This window comes from Atractosteus spatula, chromosome 6, assembly GCF_055471065.1.
Source record: "Atractosteus spatula isolate fAtrSpa1 chromosome 6, fAtrSpa1.hap1, whole genome shotgun sequence".
NCBI classification, from domain to species: Eukaryota; Metazoa; Chordata; class Actinopteri; order Semionotiformes; family Lepisosteidae; genus Atractosteus; species Atractosteus spatula.
In genome coordinates this window covers 41,225,417-41,244,551 of record NC_142711.1, presented here as the reverse complement: position 1 = coordinate 41,244,551, position 19,135 = coordinate 41,225,417, and the positions used below count along the sequence as shown (strand labels likewise).

The 19,135-nt window shown below is 36.6% G+C and overlaps 1 protein-coding gene across 1 annotated transcript in view; it reads left to right on the top strand.

Annotated features, from left to right (window-relative positions):
• Positions 1-19,135, top strand: part of colec12 (collectin subfamily member 12) — a 126,083-nt gene that overhangs the window by 12,110 nt on the left and 94,838 nt on the right. The window contains exon 2 of the mRNA XM_088918159.1: positions 5,068-5,118. Within this exon, the coding sequence (XP_088774285.1) occupies positions 5,068-5,118 (51 nt within the window). The remainder of the gene's footprint in view (positions 1-5,067; positions 5,119-19,135) is intronic.

Sequence of the window (19,135 nt, the reverse complement as noted above, 5' to 3'; positions counted from 1 at the left end):
ATGGTCAAACATGCCAAAAGAAAGCCAGCAAGATGAGAATTAACTATCACCTTTAACTGTCTCTATAATATCTACTATTTTTTATAATATGAAACAGGTTTCCATAAATATGTACATGACAAGTGCAATTTCAAAATTTTATTTTTTATATTACTGCCAGGTCCCAATGAAATATAGCAGTAACTCAACACGTAGACTCCTAGTTTAACTGTTAAATTAACCTAATTTGTATTTTTTGCACACGCCCACCAGCTTCAGGACATTCACTCTTTTACTACAAATAGAAACATTAATCCAGGGCAAAATAATAGAATTTCCTTAGCAACAAAGGCATAGTCAGCTTTCTTAAATCAATTTCAGATGTGTATGTACATACAGTATACAGTATGTTATGATCTTCAACTTCATTTTAAAGTGAAAAGGAAGACTGGCTAAAAAACTGTTCATCAGCTGTCACAGTGTGTTATTGAATTGGTTGTGCCATAGAGCATCAATGTAGGATGGTTTTCTCAGTAAATGAAAACATTTACCATTTTTTGCTGGTTTGCAGAAATTGTGGTTCCTGTATTCTTTACTGAGATAAATTTGTTTGAGTGACATTAAATGCATGTATTACTCAAAATAAACACAGACACCCCAATTTTTATTTTTACAGGTCTCTCTAAACTTCATTCTGTTGCTTCTTCTGGATGTTGCTTGCTTAGTACTGTAAAATCTGATTCCACAAACTTTTTTGTCTAGTTAAAAAGTGCATTGACTTCAGTTTAATGAGTGATGTTCCCACAAACTGAAATACCAAGCAATTAATAGATCAATAGAAACTATTTGCTGTGTGCATAAAATATAAAAAAAAGAACTGCGGTATTATGAAACTGAATAAAGAAAATGATGTTATTAATGTGAAATACTGTATATGTGTTTTGTTTTCAGAAAAGGTGAAACATTTATAAGCCAGGGTTTAGAATCTTTCAGCTGGGGCTCTAAGATGGTGGTTCAACCAGTAAAGTACTTGTTTATGAGTGAAAGTTGAGTGTTATAGTTCAGACATTAGTGAGTCAAGTCTGGGCTGTTGATTTAGCTTTCTGAGATCAAAATTCAATCAATTCATTGACGACTGTCAGGAATAGGGGATCCTATGTCAGTCAGAGTATCCATGGCACCTGTTAATTTGCAGTGTTTTTTTATTATGAATATACTTCACTTATATACTTATATACTTTATGTACTTCAGCTGATATTAACTTACAGTGTGAATAAGAATTTGATAACTCTAACTGACATTGTACTTTTCAGAAGAAGGCATGCACACAGCTCATCTCTTCCAAGCCATTAAGAGAGTCATAGCAGTGAGCTAAGTGGAACAACAACTTGTGATTTCCAGCTGTGTGGATACATTGAAAAAAACCATGTCCACACACAAGAAAAAACAGAAATAACAGAAATAACCTCCATATAATAAATTGGAGGATATAAAAAGAAAAGTGAGAGACTGCATTTGTTTAAAAACTGAGAAAATCTTTCTGGGAAATGTCATATGTTACTTATGCACTTATGTGCATAATAATAAGTTAATCATATAAACATACCATACAGCATGGATGCAAACCAATTGTATAGTTAAAGATTAAACTAACTTCCACTTTATTTCAGCCTTTTAGCATAGATATATGTATACAGTATATATGCATGTGTTATTCTGGATGTATGATCTTCAAATCTTTTTTTGTCCCTCATTCATGTGCTATGAAATGGACTCTCACTAGTCTCTCCTAGAGTGAGAAGCAGATCTTTCTCATGGGAGTGATGCCCCACTGTGCTCTTCTATCACCACCTACCAGGACATGAAGCGCAGCTGTTTTTAGAAACAGTTTTTTCTCATGGAAATAAAAGGAATTCAACAAAGTTAGAGAATCAGGTCACAAACAACTTTAACTGCCCTGCTAGGGCAGTATAGCACACCATGTTGGAATGGAAATTTCCTTGTCTTTCGTGACAAGTTAGTTTTTCTTGCAGAGAAATGTGCTGCTAATAAAGCATGTTTAAATAAAGCAGGTTTATGAACTGTGGGAAAGCTATGAAGAACTGTGCATTTTTTGCTAAGCTGGCCAATTAAACATGAGGGTTCTCAAATGCCAAATTTCTTGGTGGCCTGAACATGCAGTTAACAAACTTTTCTGGTGGCAGTGAATCCGTTCTCTTATAGGAAACACTTGTGCTGTATTCTCACTCTGCCGCTGACAGTAAGATGTAAGCCATGCAAAATCACTCCATAGGTTTTGATGAATCCCAAAGCCACATGAAAGTGTGGTTACCCCGTTTTGGACAGTATGAAATTGGATTGTCTTTTATGGTGAGACCACCCCAGCTAATGACTCAAGCTAATGTGGATCGTTTGATTGAATGCATGGAATGAAACAGCTGTTATTTTACACTTTGAAAGTGTGTCTTTTATTTGCCATTCTCTCTAGCCCTTGTCCAGGAGAGCTTTTGTGTCTTCTACTTTTTATTTCAACCACCCTGTCATGTACTTACATACTGTACATGATGGTGTGTGCTGTTTCATGGCCATTGATTGAGACTTCTACTCCTAATTTATTGTAAAAACCTTTTAGGAAAGCACATCCATCTTCTACTACATTGGAATATAGTTTTTTTTTTTGTTGAAACAGAGTGTGTAACACTGTAATACACTACCTTTTCAGTGTGCTTTTGAAATCCTTATAAATCCTTAGATGATATACTGTAACATCACTAAATGAACAGCAAAACACTCCTACACTTAAATCTGTAAGGCTTTAAATAATCTGGCTCCATCATACATCTCTGAACTCCTCTATGTTGACTCTCCCTCCCACAGGTTCCGTTCACTTGAGGCTGGTCCTTTGCTCACTGTAACTAAGACTGAATCTTGGGACCTTTGTGCTTGTTGTCTCTGATCCATTGTTATGGAATGCAGTTCCTCTGACTCTTTGAGAGACAAATTCTTTGACTCTCAAAATCTGACACTGTTAACCTGGATCTCCATTGTACATTCCAGAATTTGGAAAAACCAACTTCCTATATTCATATCCTTTTCTTTGGATTTAGTTTGGCCTTCAACACCATTAACGCACATAAATCACATAATAAATGGCTGGATTTGAACATCAACTTTGTTATGCATCATTGGATTCTGGACTTTCTGATGTGCCTCTAACAAATGGTAAAAGTGAATAACAGGACATCTTACCCTTTGACTCTTAGTACAGGTGCTTCCCAAGGCTCAATGTCCTACAGTATCTCTGTGTCTTATTTCCCTTTTTACAACTTCACATCTCGGGTTGACTTCGTTAAGATATTTAATTATCCAGATGATACTTCTGTTATTGCCCTTACTTCTGATAATGACGAAACTCCATGCCAACAGGTTATAAACTGGGGTACAACCTCGTGTTCTGATAACGGCCTTCAACTCAATGCATTCAAAACTAAGGAAATCATTATTGACTTTAAATGTGTCTGGGACATAAACTCACCATCATCATTGATGGCCATTCTATAGTGACCACAAACTCCTCCAAATTCTTGGGAAATATGTACAGTAAGTGACTATCTTAAACGGGGCACCAACACAGATGAAATAGAGTTTAGAAGGCACAGCAGAGGATGTACTTTCTCAGGCAACATATTAGTCTGTTTTAGCCATAATTCAAAGTATTTTAACAGCTTTAATCACAGTTTGGTAGGGAATTTGAACAAGTTTAGAAAAGGAAATGCTAAAAAGATCAAGTTCAAAGCCTCAAAACTAAAAGTCTCTGAAAACCCTTCCGTACTTCCAATTATACTTCCAAGATTATTTCAGACACCTCTCATACAGCTCTTAATCTTGTTTAGCGCCTCCCTTCAGGTAAATGCTTTAAATTGATCCTATGAAGAACTGCCCACCTTAATCTTAGCTTCTTTCCTACTGCCATACAAACTTTGAACTCTCCCACTTCAGCTATTAGCCTCCCATGAGTATCTCCTTTACCATTCTGTTACCAAATGTAAGGTAACTGTTTACACGTGTATATGATTGTTTTGCTTGTTTTTTCATTTTAATTTATATATATTTATATATTTTATTTATATATATATTTTAATGTTGTATGTTTTGTGTTTCTGCCTTATCTGTGTTCTCTTGCTGTACTGAAAGCAAATTCCACCAAATATTGTGTGGCAATAAAGAATTCTATTCTAATATTCTGTATATTCTATAATCTATCTTAACTCAAAACTCATCTTTTTATGAGGGCCTGTGTCTGATTGCCCTGCAGCTTATCTTGTAAATTCTTATTTTTTCTTTTACTTTTATTGCATTTTTGTCTTTTTCTTTATCACTATGTAGAGTGTTTTTGGGTTTGGGAAGGTGCTTAAAAATAAAACTTATTATGAGAATATATTGGTTCTTGTTTTTGTGGAGTTTGCGTGCTGTCTTCACAAGTTCACAAGAGTTCCTATTTGCTTGTGTGTGTTGGTGTGCTCTGCAATGGACTAGTGTCCCGACCAAGTTGTAATTCCACCTTGAGCTCTTTGACTTTATAATAGGCTCCAGGGTGCCATTAAGAGGAGTTCTGATAATGGATAGATAGATGGAGAGAGTTTTTGGTGGGCTACTAGAATATTTTTGTCTGTAGACTCTCAACACTTTTGGTGGCCATATTGCAGTAATAATTCTATTTCTATACTTTAGTCCCAGGGCTCTGAACTCCTGTCCAAGGTTAACAACTGCTACTGTTAAAGATGTTAAGTGTCACCAAAGGATAACGAGCAATACAAGGAGTCAATGATATATTGAAGGGGTGGGGGGTACTGAATAAAAGTTGAGTTTATTAGCAGAAACATACAATTTTTTTGTTATATCTGTTCTTATCAAATTAGTGACCCACAAAATCATTGTTACATGTAACACGCTTTTATTGTGGTATCTATCAGTGAGCGTGCACAAGAGTCTAATGCTGTCTGAATGGCTGAACACTCTTCTCTGATGTTAGCCTGCGCTTGGCCTTCACCGTCACTTCATATTTGTTTGTAATTCTATCTCGGCAGACGACTTTGCAGATGAAGAGGAAGTGCAGTCCTTTGGATACAAGAGGTTTGGTAAGTAGACTGCAGATCAAACATAATTCAGCAGCCAAAGTATGGCGTATACACATTCACATAGCACTGATCAATTCATTCCGATATCAGTCTCTTCTGTTATGTGTTTTCTGTTGTCTTCTACCCACAAAATAATCAATAGCATTAGTAAAAATTTCACCATCCTGTGCTAATTAATGAACTTTTGTTTAGTCGCAGGGCAAGGATTTCTTTTGGACACTGAATAAATTCTCACCTGTTTGAAAGCATATTTTTTGTGAGGTTCATGTTATCCGGTCAAACAAGTCACTTTTTAACGGAAGAAAACCAAATTATTGATTTTTTTTTGTGTAAAGTGCCTTTGAGTCTATATAGGTCATCTTTTCTGATAAACAAGCTCATGAAAAGGTGTTATTTCTGTCACTGTTATTATAAACAGAGTATGTTGGCATTTCAAAGTACAGATTAACTGTATACCTGTATTTAGATTAAATTAGAATTTCAACCTACTGTACCTGCCTATTGAAAATTACAAACTCAGTACTTTACAGCAGCACTGTGGTGGATAAAGGCAAAGAACTTATGAGAAGAAAATTCAAGCTTTTGGGTTTGTTATTTGCAGTTTGCTAGTGAGTCCAATGTGTAATTTAATATGAACCTAAAACTATGAAATTATTTTGCACCTTAATTGCTGCCTTACTGAGGGAGACAGTCTATTGGTCTTAGTTTGTATGTAATTAAATAAATTGATGTGTAGGTTTTTACAATTTACAGTCCTGGAACTGCTTATTGTGTAAAAATTAAGGTTTCCATACACAGTTATGTATGGCCTGCTTAATTAGATTATATACTGTACCTCAGATACATGGACTATTTTTAAACTGTTGTTGAAGATCATAACTTGAGCATTCAAATAGGTAAATAATTTCAGTTAGTCTGCTCCTGTTCCAGAGGTGAGGATTTTCTGGCTGGTAAAATAAATTATATTATTTATTTTGATAAGCATCCTTCACAGTATTTTTTAAATCCAAAATATTTCTGACATACCTGTTAGAATCTGATGGATATTTAATGTTTTACTATTTTTTCATTTTAATTATCAGTACCAAAATTGCATCACATACATTAGAATGCATTATACAGTACATACAAGTAAAACAATATTTTTTCTCACAATCATATACATGTGTAGAACTTTGTCCTTTTAATTTAATTTAGCTCAAAGATTACACAGAACAATGGGGCATAACTGTAGTACACAGACAATCCAATAGGAATTCCACTCAAAACACTTAATGTTATCTACAGTATACAAGTATGGAAATCGGTGTCAGGCACAGCCAGCAATGTCCTGGCCTTGAGTGGTTCTTTGACTTTAGTCATGGTCTTAAAATGGACAGTGCTGGAAGTAAGGGTGAAGTTCTCTTGAGGGAATACATGTACAGTACTTCCACAATTAATCATTCTAAGTCTTTTTAGAGTGTGTAAACATTTACAAGCACATAGAATCCACAATCAGAGCAAAAAGTTAAGTAAAATTAGAAAATATATTTAAAGATTCTTGAAGAAGTGTTTAGTGTTTGCAGAAGCTCCTCAACGATTTCAGGAAGGATTGTCGTGATTCCTCATTTATGAAATACGCAACTGTACAGTATGTGTACAGAGCATGAGAAATGTAACAAATAAAAGGGAGAAATTGTTTTGTTCCATGGCTGGTGGAAAATGACAGTATGGACTTCAGACTTGGCCATCCCAGTCATTAAAATATCTTGGAAGAGAAACTATCCTGTTTATTTTGATCTGTGACTTGGCTGTGGCTCTGACAACGATAAAAAAGGAAGAAGGGAGCCAATGTTAGTGCTTTTAGAGTTTATTTAAATGAACTTTAGACCTGTGGAAAATTTAAAAAACAATAACATAAAACGAAAGTAAACACTTAAACCAGAACACTTAAACTCAGATCATCCCTGGTGTTCTTGGCTTGTGAAATCACCTGGCAACTGTTGTGCTGTATTTTTTATTACCACCAGCTGACCTAACCTAAAACAATTGTTGAATTACAAAGGAACGTACACATGGTAACACTTAAAAATTTCATTCACCATTGCCTGTTTTTTTACTCTGAGTCACATGTAGAATCAGGGTCGTATGAAGACAAATTGTAGACAATATTCAGATACAACAGAGGGCGTTTTTTTCACCAAGCAAGCTTAATTAGTAATTGCTTTGTACTGTATAATAATTCTTGTTACAGTATCATCAGTTTTGACCAGAACTTAACAATTTACAGAATGTAAAAGTCTTAATGGAAAGCAATTACTCTTGCTTTATCAAGAAAGGTTTTTCATCTTGTATGTATGTTGAATGTATTTGTGGATTTCACTAGCTTAGTTACAGCAACTTATGACAGAAAAAAATAAAATCTGATATATATATATAGTCTTTCCTAGCCTTCAGACAGTTTATCTCATTAACATTTGTTAGTCAGTTTATTTTAGGAACTAATTGTAATAGCAATTATCCAGAAAAGGATAAAAGGGAAATGTATGGGACTGCAAACAATGAAGAATAGGTTCCATGAAAAATAACTGAACATATTAGACGTTAATGATTTCTCCTTTAACACATTTGTTATTCCTTGAGAAAACTAAAAAAAGTTTAAATGTGATGAGTTTTGTTGAGGCAGAAGGCACCTTTCCACGTGATCTAGACTAGTAATCTTTGGATGCTGTGTGGTTGTGTGTACAGTTTAACTAGAGCAGTGTATTACAGTTAGCTACAGTACTACAGTACAGTACTCGCACGAACGTCTGTTCAATTCATTCAGATATCAGTTAGGAAGATCTTTAATTTGAAGATGGGTGCTTTATAAGAAAGTAACATTGCCTATCATTTTGTAATAAATCATAATTTATCTTCATTTTTGTTAGTGTATACCATACTCAAGTTAATTTGTTTTTCTGATTTTTTTTTAGCATATCCCTCTGATTCAAAGTAAACATGTTTGCTTTTGCTGAACTGCAGCCTTCTCAGAGTTATCTCTTGATAAAAAAATTACATTTTGTATGTGGAAGCTGGAATGAGGATTGCTTTCACCACGTGACTCTGGGGTTCACGGACACTTAATGGGAGAGCTTTTATATCCTTGTCAGTGGCAAGTGGAAACTGGGCGCAAGACAGAGCATTTCTGACTGAACAGGGTATTCACCTTTAAACCTTGACCTGCCGGAGTGGCCCACCACGTGAATTAAATTAATACCTCCTGTATCCTGTATTTCAAAGGAGTGATTCAAAATCTTTCCTTAATGTCATCCCCTGATACCTGGCAGGAAAAATAAGTACAAAAAAAAGTTCTGCTTCAGTTTGTTGTCTTAGTTTACTTAGGCGAAGAGAACTGGAGAGAGAGGTCTGAGGTTTAGAGGTTTTTTTTTCCTTAACATCTGCATTTTGGAAAAGACAGCCTCCCGGGGGATGGTGTAAAACCTGAAGTGTGCTGATCTGTTTCCTGTGCTTGTTATGATTTCTTCCCTGCAACCTTATATGCCCCTGAGCTCCAGAGCCTGGGTTCTGTACCCTGGCCCAGCTGTGTCAGCAGGACCAGGGGGCTGCTGTTGGGTTGCCCTCCTGCAAGCTTTAGTTTTTCTTGTTGAATATGTCCAAGCACCAAGTTTCACCAAGTTCCACACCAGTACCAATCGCTGCTGCCAACCAGGATCCCCTAGAGTTCTGAAAGGTCTTTGTACTGTACATAACTGGGGCACTGACTTCTTTAGAGAGGCACAACCAGACTTTTGAAGCTGCATTAAGCTTCTATTTAACTTTTTTTGAAACTTCATAAAAGCAAAATTGTTTACATCCCTTTTAAGTAATTAAACATGATCTTAAACTTCATTACCAAGCTCCGAGACTGGTGGTATATATACCGAGTAACTGAATATTTTCTTGTTTTCTGCATGCTTTCCAATACAGTATTCCAAATAAGTGGTTTTAAATGAATGTGGCTTCAAACTGTAAAAGCAAAAAAAATCGCTTAGCTTGCGCCATTCTAATGTTTTTTTGCTGTTCACATTTAACTTTCTAATGAGATGGTTGGAAGTCTGAGTTATTATTCTTATGAGTCTTGTTTATTTTTCCCCTTTTTCATATTTTGTAGTTTCAAGTTTCTAAGAACAGGTTTGGATCTTTCTTTTGCAATATTTCATTTTTCACTTCTGAGGAATGAAAACAAAGCCAGTTGACAGCCATCAACCACATAATTGGCATCAGTTTAGCACTTTTACTTTTAATAGGACACTTGACCACACAATGGACCTTAACATATTGATTGTGCAAAGTGATAAATCTGAGTGGCATAAATGCAGACATAAGGTATAATTAATACCTTCTCTTATTCAGGAAGGGTTACCATAGAGATTTTCCTTCATAAAACACACCATTGTCAAAACTTAGCTTTTTGTAAGGAGGTGCATCGTTTTTTTTTGTAGCAATTTGATGATGCGTTTAAAATAAAGAGGACAATTGTTCTGATAGTTAAGAAGTACATATTTGAAAGTATTTGCTTTCACCTATATCAGAAGAGAGCCAGTCTGCTGTAAGTTTTTTATTGCATTCTGCATTTCCAGCTTTGGTCAAAGAGGACCTGTTCCTCAAATTATTTTAAGCTGCCCCAGGGAAGAACTCACAGAAAACAGTCCAGAAGATTTACAGTGAGGGTAATAACCACAAATAGCCTTGACTGACTCACTGACCACGTGAACCACTCCACCTGTGAGCCTCCTATAAAGTGCATGGCTTGAAAAACGCTAACAGGCACTTGAGTGGAGGCCAAACGAGAAAAAAAAGTGCTTCACACTTGGTGACCTCTTTAATCACAGAAAAAAGGGGCATCTGTTCAGAGCATAAGGGAATTTCTAAATCACTAATCTTGCAGTCTTGTACACTAATCTAATTATGACACTGTGCCAAGGTTATTAAATAAAAAGATACTCTTTGATTTAGCTGCCTGCTGTTATTATCAAAACTATGAGTGTATGGAGGTCGTCCGAGTAATAACCTCTCAGGTACCAATCTAGGAGCAATTCTGTTACATCCCAGATATTAGTCATTTTTGTTGCAATTAAAAATGATAGCTTTACCAAAGTGTAAAGTATGTATGAGAAGCAACACTACAGTTCTTATGCTTTCGTTGTTAAATAATAATTTGCTGAAGTCACCTTTAAGATTCCATTGTAATAGCAGAATCCAACATCTGCTTAAGATTAGTACCACTACTGTTTTGTGCCAGTGGAACCAGTTATATCAAAGAATTTCAAATGTGTGTAGAGCAATTTAAAGAATAATGTCAACGATTCTTTCTGGACTTACTTAGATATCCATTTGTTTTTCAGTTTATGGAATTATTACAAACATAGGAAGAATGAAAGAAAGCCATTCAGCCCATCTAGCTAATATCTATAGGTACTGGCTCTAAAGTAAAAAATGGTGGCCTGCTTATCTGATCATCTGCTCTGTATAATATTAAGCATTTAAGTGCTACAGAATACTGCATTTGAAGTCTGGAAAATATTTAGAATTATGTCAGATATTTTTTTGGATGCCAGACTTGGATTTTTTTATTACAAACTTTTTTGTTCTGTAATATTACTGTACACTACAGTGAAACCCAGGATATTCCCTCTCAGTTATGATTTTTTTTACTTCAGTTTAGTTTTGGGAATCAGCACATACTGTAGTAGCTCACAACTCTGCAATACACCACAGACTTTGTTATGTTGCAGACATAACCATCATGCTTGGCTGCCAGAATAAACATTTGTCAGCAGTTAGTTCTGTTTTGTATCTCATTATACACACACTTAAAAAAATGTACTGTATGGTTCACCTGTGTATAAGATATATAGTGTATAGAATATCAGTGTTTTTTCCAAAAGGAGCAGAGTCTAGCAAAACCAGATTTCTTGGCAAGGAGCACGTGCCACTGTATCCAGGCCTGTGCTGTAGTTCAAGGTGACCACAAGCAGTATTGAGGTTCTCAGAAAGATTCCTGTTATTTTTTGTTAATAATAATTATGGCATACTGTCCTCCTTGCATACTTCACTTGATATCCATGATTGTGGAATGTAACTTACCTTTTTGTGTTTTCAGGGATAAATATTATTTTGTGCTCCTATGCTTAGATTACCCTTTCATTATACATCTTATCCCCTGGAAACAAACTGCATGAAATAGCAAAATAGTGCATTGTTCGCAATACAATAACTATATTATACATGAATCATTCCTAACTCAGTGTGCCCAACTCAGTCATCCAACATTTCCAATCCTGTCACTATGTTTAAATAATGTCTCACACGAGATGTAAATACAAATCATAAAGCCATTTGGTCATAAATGTTCACATAAAGTGTTAATGACTGTTTGCAGGTGGATTCTTAGGTAGGTGGGCAGTGTTCTGAGTGTTGTAGATGAAGGATCATGACCCTTATCTACCTGTTGAATGTTGGCATCATTTCTAGGGCCTAGAGCTTTTCTTGACCATGCAACCTTCAAAAAACCTTGAAAAGGGTTTTTATACATTGTCCAAGTGTGAAAATATGCTTTATGAGCTTTTGAGAGATCCAGTTGAACAGAGAGGCTGTGCTCTACCTCCAAAGCCAGGTATATGATGCAGCAGAATAGAATTCCAAATACTGTACATTAGTTCTTACCCACCTTTATGGAAAAAGAAATACAAATTTCACTACAGTAGTGTAGTCACAGAATACAATGATTTTAAAAAAACTGAGAGCATTTACAAAGTAGATTTAGAAACTCTTCTTTCACATTGGAATGCTTTGCAAGAATCTGATTAATCAAATACAGTGGTTTTGAGAGTCATAAAGTTATAGTCCAGGAGAAACACAATAAAAATGAAGAAATAATAGACATGTACCAAGCACTGGAACAGCAAATGCATGGTACAGGCAGACAAATCAGATGTTTTAAAACCCCTGATGTAAAACAGTGAAGAATAGATTGCATACTTCATCCCAGATCAAATGAAAAAGAAAACCTGTTTCTTTCAATCAGCTCACAAATTTCTCAAGGAAGCCAGTATATTCAACCCAAAATAAGTACAGTATATATGATTTGGATGCTGACACTCTCCAGTTAGATTGTATTCCGGGCTTGGACAATGAATGTAAACATAAAGTGGGCACATACTGCACAAAATCTCTGCAGAAAAACCCAGCAGTTGAGTGGGTTTGAATGAACTTTGGAACGAAAATGAAAAATTATTTCCTGTCTTTCCCAACACAGAAGTCTAAATGATATTTGTCAGCTGTTACAAATTCTGTAAGTCTTAAAAACATGTTTTTTTTTCATATAGGAAGTTCTTCAAGGAAACCAGATAAACCAACTGACAATGATTAAATATAACAATAATAATGTAACAATACACCTGAAGAAGGCTCCACGGCCGAAACATTTTCTTTGTGTTTTGTGTTCTTCTCTTTCCAGTATGGAATAAACCTATTACTTGTTCCAATAATATATAACACTTATAGTACAGGAGATTTTATTTTTTGAACTGTGACATTTACTTGCTCCTTTAAAACTTTTTTTTTCACTTAGTATTATAGAAAATACTGCAACTTATTGCACTTTTTTGCTGATTTAGATATTTTATATCTTGCCATTAAAGCAACACCATTCTTTTGACACATTGTATACATTCCATGTGCCACAATGGAGTGATCATTTTTTGTTGATCTTTATAACCTTTGGTGCTGGAAGACTGAAAGATTAGATATGAAGTAAAAATTCCAGACACTACCGTAACACAGTTACATCTTCAATGTTGCATATCATTGACATTGTGATTGGAATTGTCTCAGAAGTGCACTAATGGTGTTTCTGTGTAGTGGGTTACAACAATGTAGTTGTGACATAACTACTGTACAGTATATTGTCATGCAACCCTAAGAAAGTCCTATTCAAGTCTCTTACATTCTGCTTGTGTTCCAATGTATGCTCAAACTCACTCTTCACTTTCAAGCTGCAATTCAAGTAGGTTGTTACAATGTATCCTTCAATAACTTTCTTTATTACCTACAGTAATTTCAAGTGACAGATGAATTTGCTGGCAGTACAAGTGTGAATCACAAATTAGCTAGGGGTTATATTTACCATATTAGTTTGCCATATTTGTCATGCGTTTTCCTTTTGGGAGTAGTATATTTACATGTTTAATGCTTCTGGAATGTGGAATTTAATTCTGTGGGGCAGTAGGGTTTATTCCTATCTAACAAATCATAACATCTAACACATTTCAGAGAGTTTCACCCTTCAACCTAGTCCCCTCTCCTTATTGAATGTGTGATTCTTATCAAGACAAAGTAAGAACATAAGAGCATAATAAAGGTTATAAGAAAAGGAGAACTTTCAGTCCATCTTGCCCATTTGGTCTTTAGAAGCTACTAGATCCCAGGATCAACAAAGTTCAGTTGTTTCTTAAAAGACTCCAGGATGTCAGCTTCAACAGCATGACTGGGCTACTTGTTCCCTACTCTCACAACCCTTTGCTTAATGAAGTGCCTTCCATTCTCAGATTTAAAATAACTTCCACACCGTTTCTATTGTGACATTTGGTTTGTTGCTCACTGTTGATACTGAAAAAGTTAATTAGGCTGACTTTGTTCAGCACTTTTAGCCTGTTCTCTTTTTTAGTCTCAAACAGAGCAGACTACAAGGAATCCTGACCCAAGTATTCACCACCTCAAAATAAGGTTTCAAAGTTTTAGTCAGTGATTGGTAGCAGTCTGGTAATTCTTTAGAGTCTTTCGTTTGGAAGACGTGACATTTCTGTAATAACGCCATATCATATATGGACCATGAAGCTTTTGCCATTTGTGAGTTTTTATGTGCTCCCTGGAGCGACCTTACTGAAGGTGGGGTCTAACACAAGCCAGTTGTGTTTTTCACATCTTGGCTCATGGCTAGGAAGCCTGTGACCTTACACAGGAGAGAATGGGAAAGTGTAGGTACAGTACATTCCTCAGCCCTGCCCATCTTTAAACCACTAATTTTTTAAGACATCACAGGGACATTAATTTATCAGATTGGTGAAGAGACACATTGCTCAGAGACAGCACTGCATGCCTTCAAGTGCCCACGAAGGCACGGGGGTGACTGTTTTGTTGGGTGCTGGGAGAGCTCTGGCTGCCTGTTCCCACCTTACTTTCTGTTGCGCCAGACCAGTTGTGCGCGGCTGCTTGGGGAGTTCAAGGTTCAGTTACTGTAGCTAATTACGTGACCCGGCTAGTGAGAAGCCTGTACCAGTTGAGACACTCTGGAGGCCTGTGCTCTGATCTCCTTTTCTTGCCTTTTCTTGGATCATGCACACCCGCCCTGTACTCTTTCATTTGGTTAATGATCAGAAAATCTTTAATTTTCTATCTATTAACCAGATCTCAATACATCTCCGCTCCTCCACATCTATCTCTGGCAGGTCCTAAACATTTCTAAACCACTTCGGCCTTCTCCGCCTGTCCCTGGAGTTTACTGAGTCCTTGCATTTGCATTCCTAGCCTGTCAGTAAGATGCATCTGTCAGTTTGTAACACCTGTGTACAATTTTAGAGTTAATCTTCAATGAGGAAGTATATCAAAATCCTTCTGGAAATTGCAGTGTATAGCATTGAGTGGTTTGTGAGTGAGACCTCAAAACTGAAATACCTCAAAACCAGTTTGAGACTGAGCTCCTTTGATGGCTGTGTGGTTAGGATAAAGGACTTTTTGCCAGAAGGTTTCCAGCTCAGTCTCTGGCTCTGTCACTGATTGACAACGTCACACTGAGTGAAATGTTGAATGTCCTTGTATTGTCTCTTTTGACTGTAACATAAAACCAATGTAACCATGTTTTTAGGATTATTTACTAAATTTTCTTTACTAAAAATCTCCAAAACAGAGCTCTGAGGACCTGGTGGAACTATACAGTATGTTAACCATCATACTTTCTCATATTGTTTTTTCAAAATACATTTCTCCTGCAATACTTAAACATAGAAAATAACTACCTGACCACAAAACAAAACAAGAAATTAGTTTACCACCTACCAACACTGCACATTACAATGACTGGAGATGTTATACTAATTAAACGCTTCAGAAACACATTTTTAATGGAATGTATCAAAAACGTGTATATCAGGTCAAAAATACTCTCCGGGTTTCCACACACAGAAACCTGGAAAACTACATACTTGATGTTCATGCCTGGAAAACTCAGAAAAACAAATCAATGACTTGGAAACATTAGCAATGGAAAAATTTACATTTGCAGCTCATTGTCTGAAATAGCAAATCAAAAGCCCTTGATATCTACATTGAACAACTATATAGAATGCATTCGATGAAGAACAACTAGATACATTTCTGAATTCAAAACAATAGTCATGAACAGAGCAGATTACATTGGGACCTCACTCAAGTTTTCAAAAGACTCAAAGACATTAACAAAGTTAACCTTATAGGCTTTTTAAGAATCAATCATGAAACACATACAGTACCAGAGAGCACAAATGGAAATTAAGGAGAAGTGTCGAAGAGAAACTTAAAAGATAATATTGTTGCTTTTTTCCAACAAATGCCTGCATGAGATCCACTGTTGAATTCAATTTGGCATAGGTACTAACATCAGATGAGCTACAGTAAACAGGCTGAATGGCCTCACATTTTCAGATTTTATCTTCGGCGGTTATCATTGCTATTTCACAGTGCTGGGGGTCGGAGTTCAATCCCTGAGATGCAGTCTGTGTGGAGTTTGTATGTTCCCCTGTGTTCAAGTGGGTTTCCTCAAGGTGTTTTGGTTTGCTCCCACAGTCCAAGGACGTCCTTGTAGCTTAATTGAGTTCTGGAAAAAAATTTGGCAAAGTGTTTGTGTCTGTCTCTGCCCCACAATAGACTGGTATCCTATCCAGGTGTACCCTGTCTTGTGCCTGTTGCTAGCAGGTTTAGGTTCCAGCAACCCTGTACTGTATAAAGGAGTAAAAAAAAATGGATGAATATTCATATGTTTCAATATACTGTATCTCAAAATATATGATGAATTAAAGAATAAACTGAGTTGTTTTGAGGTCAGTTGACATGAGGCTCATGAAAAATCTTAGAAACTGTAATATTCTACATACATTGCTGCTTGTTTATTATTCATTTCATGGCACTTCCATTATTTAGTAACCCTTTTCGCTGGTTCATGCATACTTGTTGAAGTATAAGTGGAAAGATATATTGTTGTGTAATAATGAAATACTGTACTAAAGTACAAAACCTGAAAACAATTGTAGCCTGGCCCATATTATTAAGGTCCTGCCAGATTCCAATGGTGCTTTATTAACCTCTAGCAAGCGGACCACTAACTACACTGTCAAATGACATCCCTCACCTACAAAGGAGACCACAGGCGCGTCAGACCACCCATTGAGACTTCGTAATTGCAAGACTGGTACTGTACCAGATAATGACAATTGTTGCACCACCAAATTACATCCTCGGATCTTTAGCGCATGTGCAATTATCTTAAGCTTAAACAGAGAAATTTGCCAACAAGCCGAATTGAGTAGGATTTATCATAAAATTTGTGTTAACATGTTTTTTTTCTCCTTAAAAAAGACCAGTCTTTTTTATTTGATTATCAATTAGATCTAGACTTAGATTATCAATTAGATCTAGACTTTATAGATCTAATTGATAATCTTTGTCTTTATAGCCTTGTAGTATAATGTATTTAAAAGTAAAATATCTGTTTTAGATACTTAGAAACTCCACATGAACTCGACACTTTAAGGAGATTATTTAGTCACAAGATAGACACCAGCTGCTACGTTTTTGGGTTATTTTCTATTTCACTGAATTACAAATAATGTATACACATTTTTAAAGTGAATAGATTTAATCAGAACTTGAATGCTAAAACTGAACACTTTTATGGATGAAAGAGGTTAATGTCAACAAACAACTTTTTTTTATTTATCTAGGACATCAAATTTTTATTTGCAGATTTATTTACTGTGTTCTCTCTATGCAGTACATATCTATAGCAGCTGAATTCCTTCACTTCCATAATAATTGGAATAAACTAGGAATAGGGATAATGCTCTAAGGACGTGGGTGGTTTATAGCATTATGGTGGTATGTGATGGTGGATATTGCACTGTACAGGTTTTGATGCATCATAAACCCTTCATATGAGTTTAGAGCAACAGGTCAGTTGGGACGATAGGGTTTCTTTATTTACTGTACTTGGTTTTTCTATGCTGACTCCCATGCACTCCTCTCCTTCCCATGACACAGCCCATAGGGCTTCCAAGTCACCATTGTTATAAATCAGTAATCAGGCATTTGGAGTCATTTTTTACAGCAGGCATTGGAATAGCATTTTAAACAGAACATCTAAAGATTTTCCTGTGATTACTGTGGATTTAAATTAATCAAATTGCAATGCAGTACTCTAAGCTAATAGCACAATTGCATCACTTTGACAATTTGCCTGCATTTTATTAGTTCAATCTAAGAAACCTTATACCAGCCCCTGCCATTTACTTTATCTTCAGCAAATCATTATTCAGACAAAGCCATGTGGCTTTAAAAAAGTCTTCTAGTGTTGAGTTTGTTTGACAAAATAAGATTCAGTAGTTCTTGGGAGATGTGCTTTATGTAATATGTTGTAAAATTAACTAAAAAATGTTTTGTGGTACTCAACTTAAGTTGCGTCTTAGCTATAAGCCTAATAACTAATTACCCTAGTATTTAGGACAACATGCTCTACAGACTTATTAGAAGATTTACTATGGGCCACTGAATGTTGCATGTATTACTTCTTTTGTCATTTTTTTGTTGTGCATTTGGGCATTAATGTACAGTAGATATGGACCAGAGTGAAGTATTTCTTATCAAACATTCTATGATGGTGCAGTGAGTCAGAGATAGTAAGAGTGATCCAGATATTCACTCTAGTAACAACAATATTACCAGTTTGTCACGATCCGGTTCTTTCCGGGCCCTATGCGGACGACACGATCCAGAATTGTGAAGACACAAGGGGAAAAATGGTCATACAGGAAAAGGGTCTGGAGACAGGGGGCGTGTCCGGGGAGTGCTGGTGATCCGGGGAGGTGTGGCCGAGGCAAACAATCCATGTAAAGTCCAAACGGGGAATCCAACACAAAAGCAAGAGTCCTTAACCAGGCGATCCATCCGGGGGTTAAAACCGTGAACCGGGTTGGGACCGGCAAAGGGAGGGGAATCAGGAACTGAAGGTTAAAAACATAATGGAGCCAGACGCAGCAGGACCTGGGCTCTCACGATGCGGAAATCAATGAGAAGCCCCAGATGACGTCTGCATCTGGCTTATAAGGTGGAACAGAAGAGGGGCTGGAATAAAGGACAGGTGTGGGTAATGGGACAGAACGAGGAAGGGCTGGAGTGCCCTTAAGAGGAGGAGTAACGTTCGTGACACAGTTTTTGTCACATCCACCACTAATTGGAAGTCTCCTCACAAATGGCCTCGTCCCAATTAAGCACCAGGTGGAGGCAATCTCTGCAAGCACTGCCGGTCTACCCCTCCATCCAATCCGTACACCTCATCTGTTAACACACCCTCTACTTCCAGACCTTCTGCTTTTCACGGAACAGCGCTCGGTATTGTTAGCTTCCTTGGAACGTCGTGCCTTGCATTACTTACTTCCTCTTGCCTTCTTAGGATACTCGAACCCTGATCTCCCCTTCTGACTTCGACCTCGTCTAACACTTCGGATTTGTCTGTCTTTCTCTCTATTCGGATAACCTTTGGTATCGAACCCGAAATTTACCACGTCTCGGCCAAACGTTTTGGATTAGTCAGAAAGCTCTCCTTGTTACAGTTGACTATCAAGAATGATAGTCTTCTTTGAATCCAAAAAAGAATGGTACAGCCAATATGGGATCCGCACACACTGGCAGGTTGAGCAAATGTTGTCTTGAGAGTTTTTTGGTTGCTTCCTTCCTGACATCAACAACT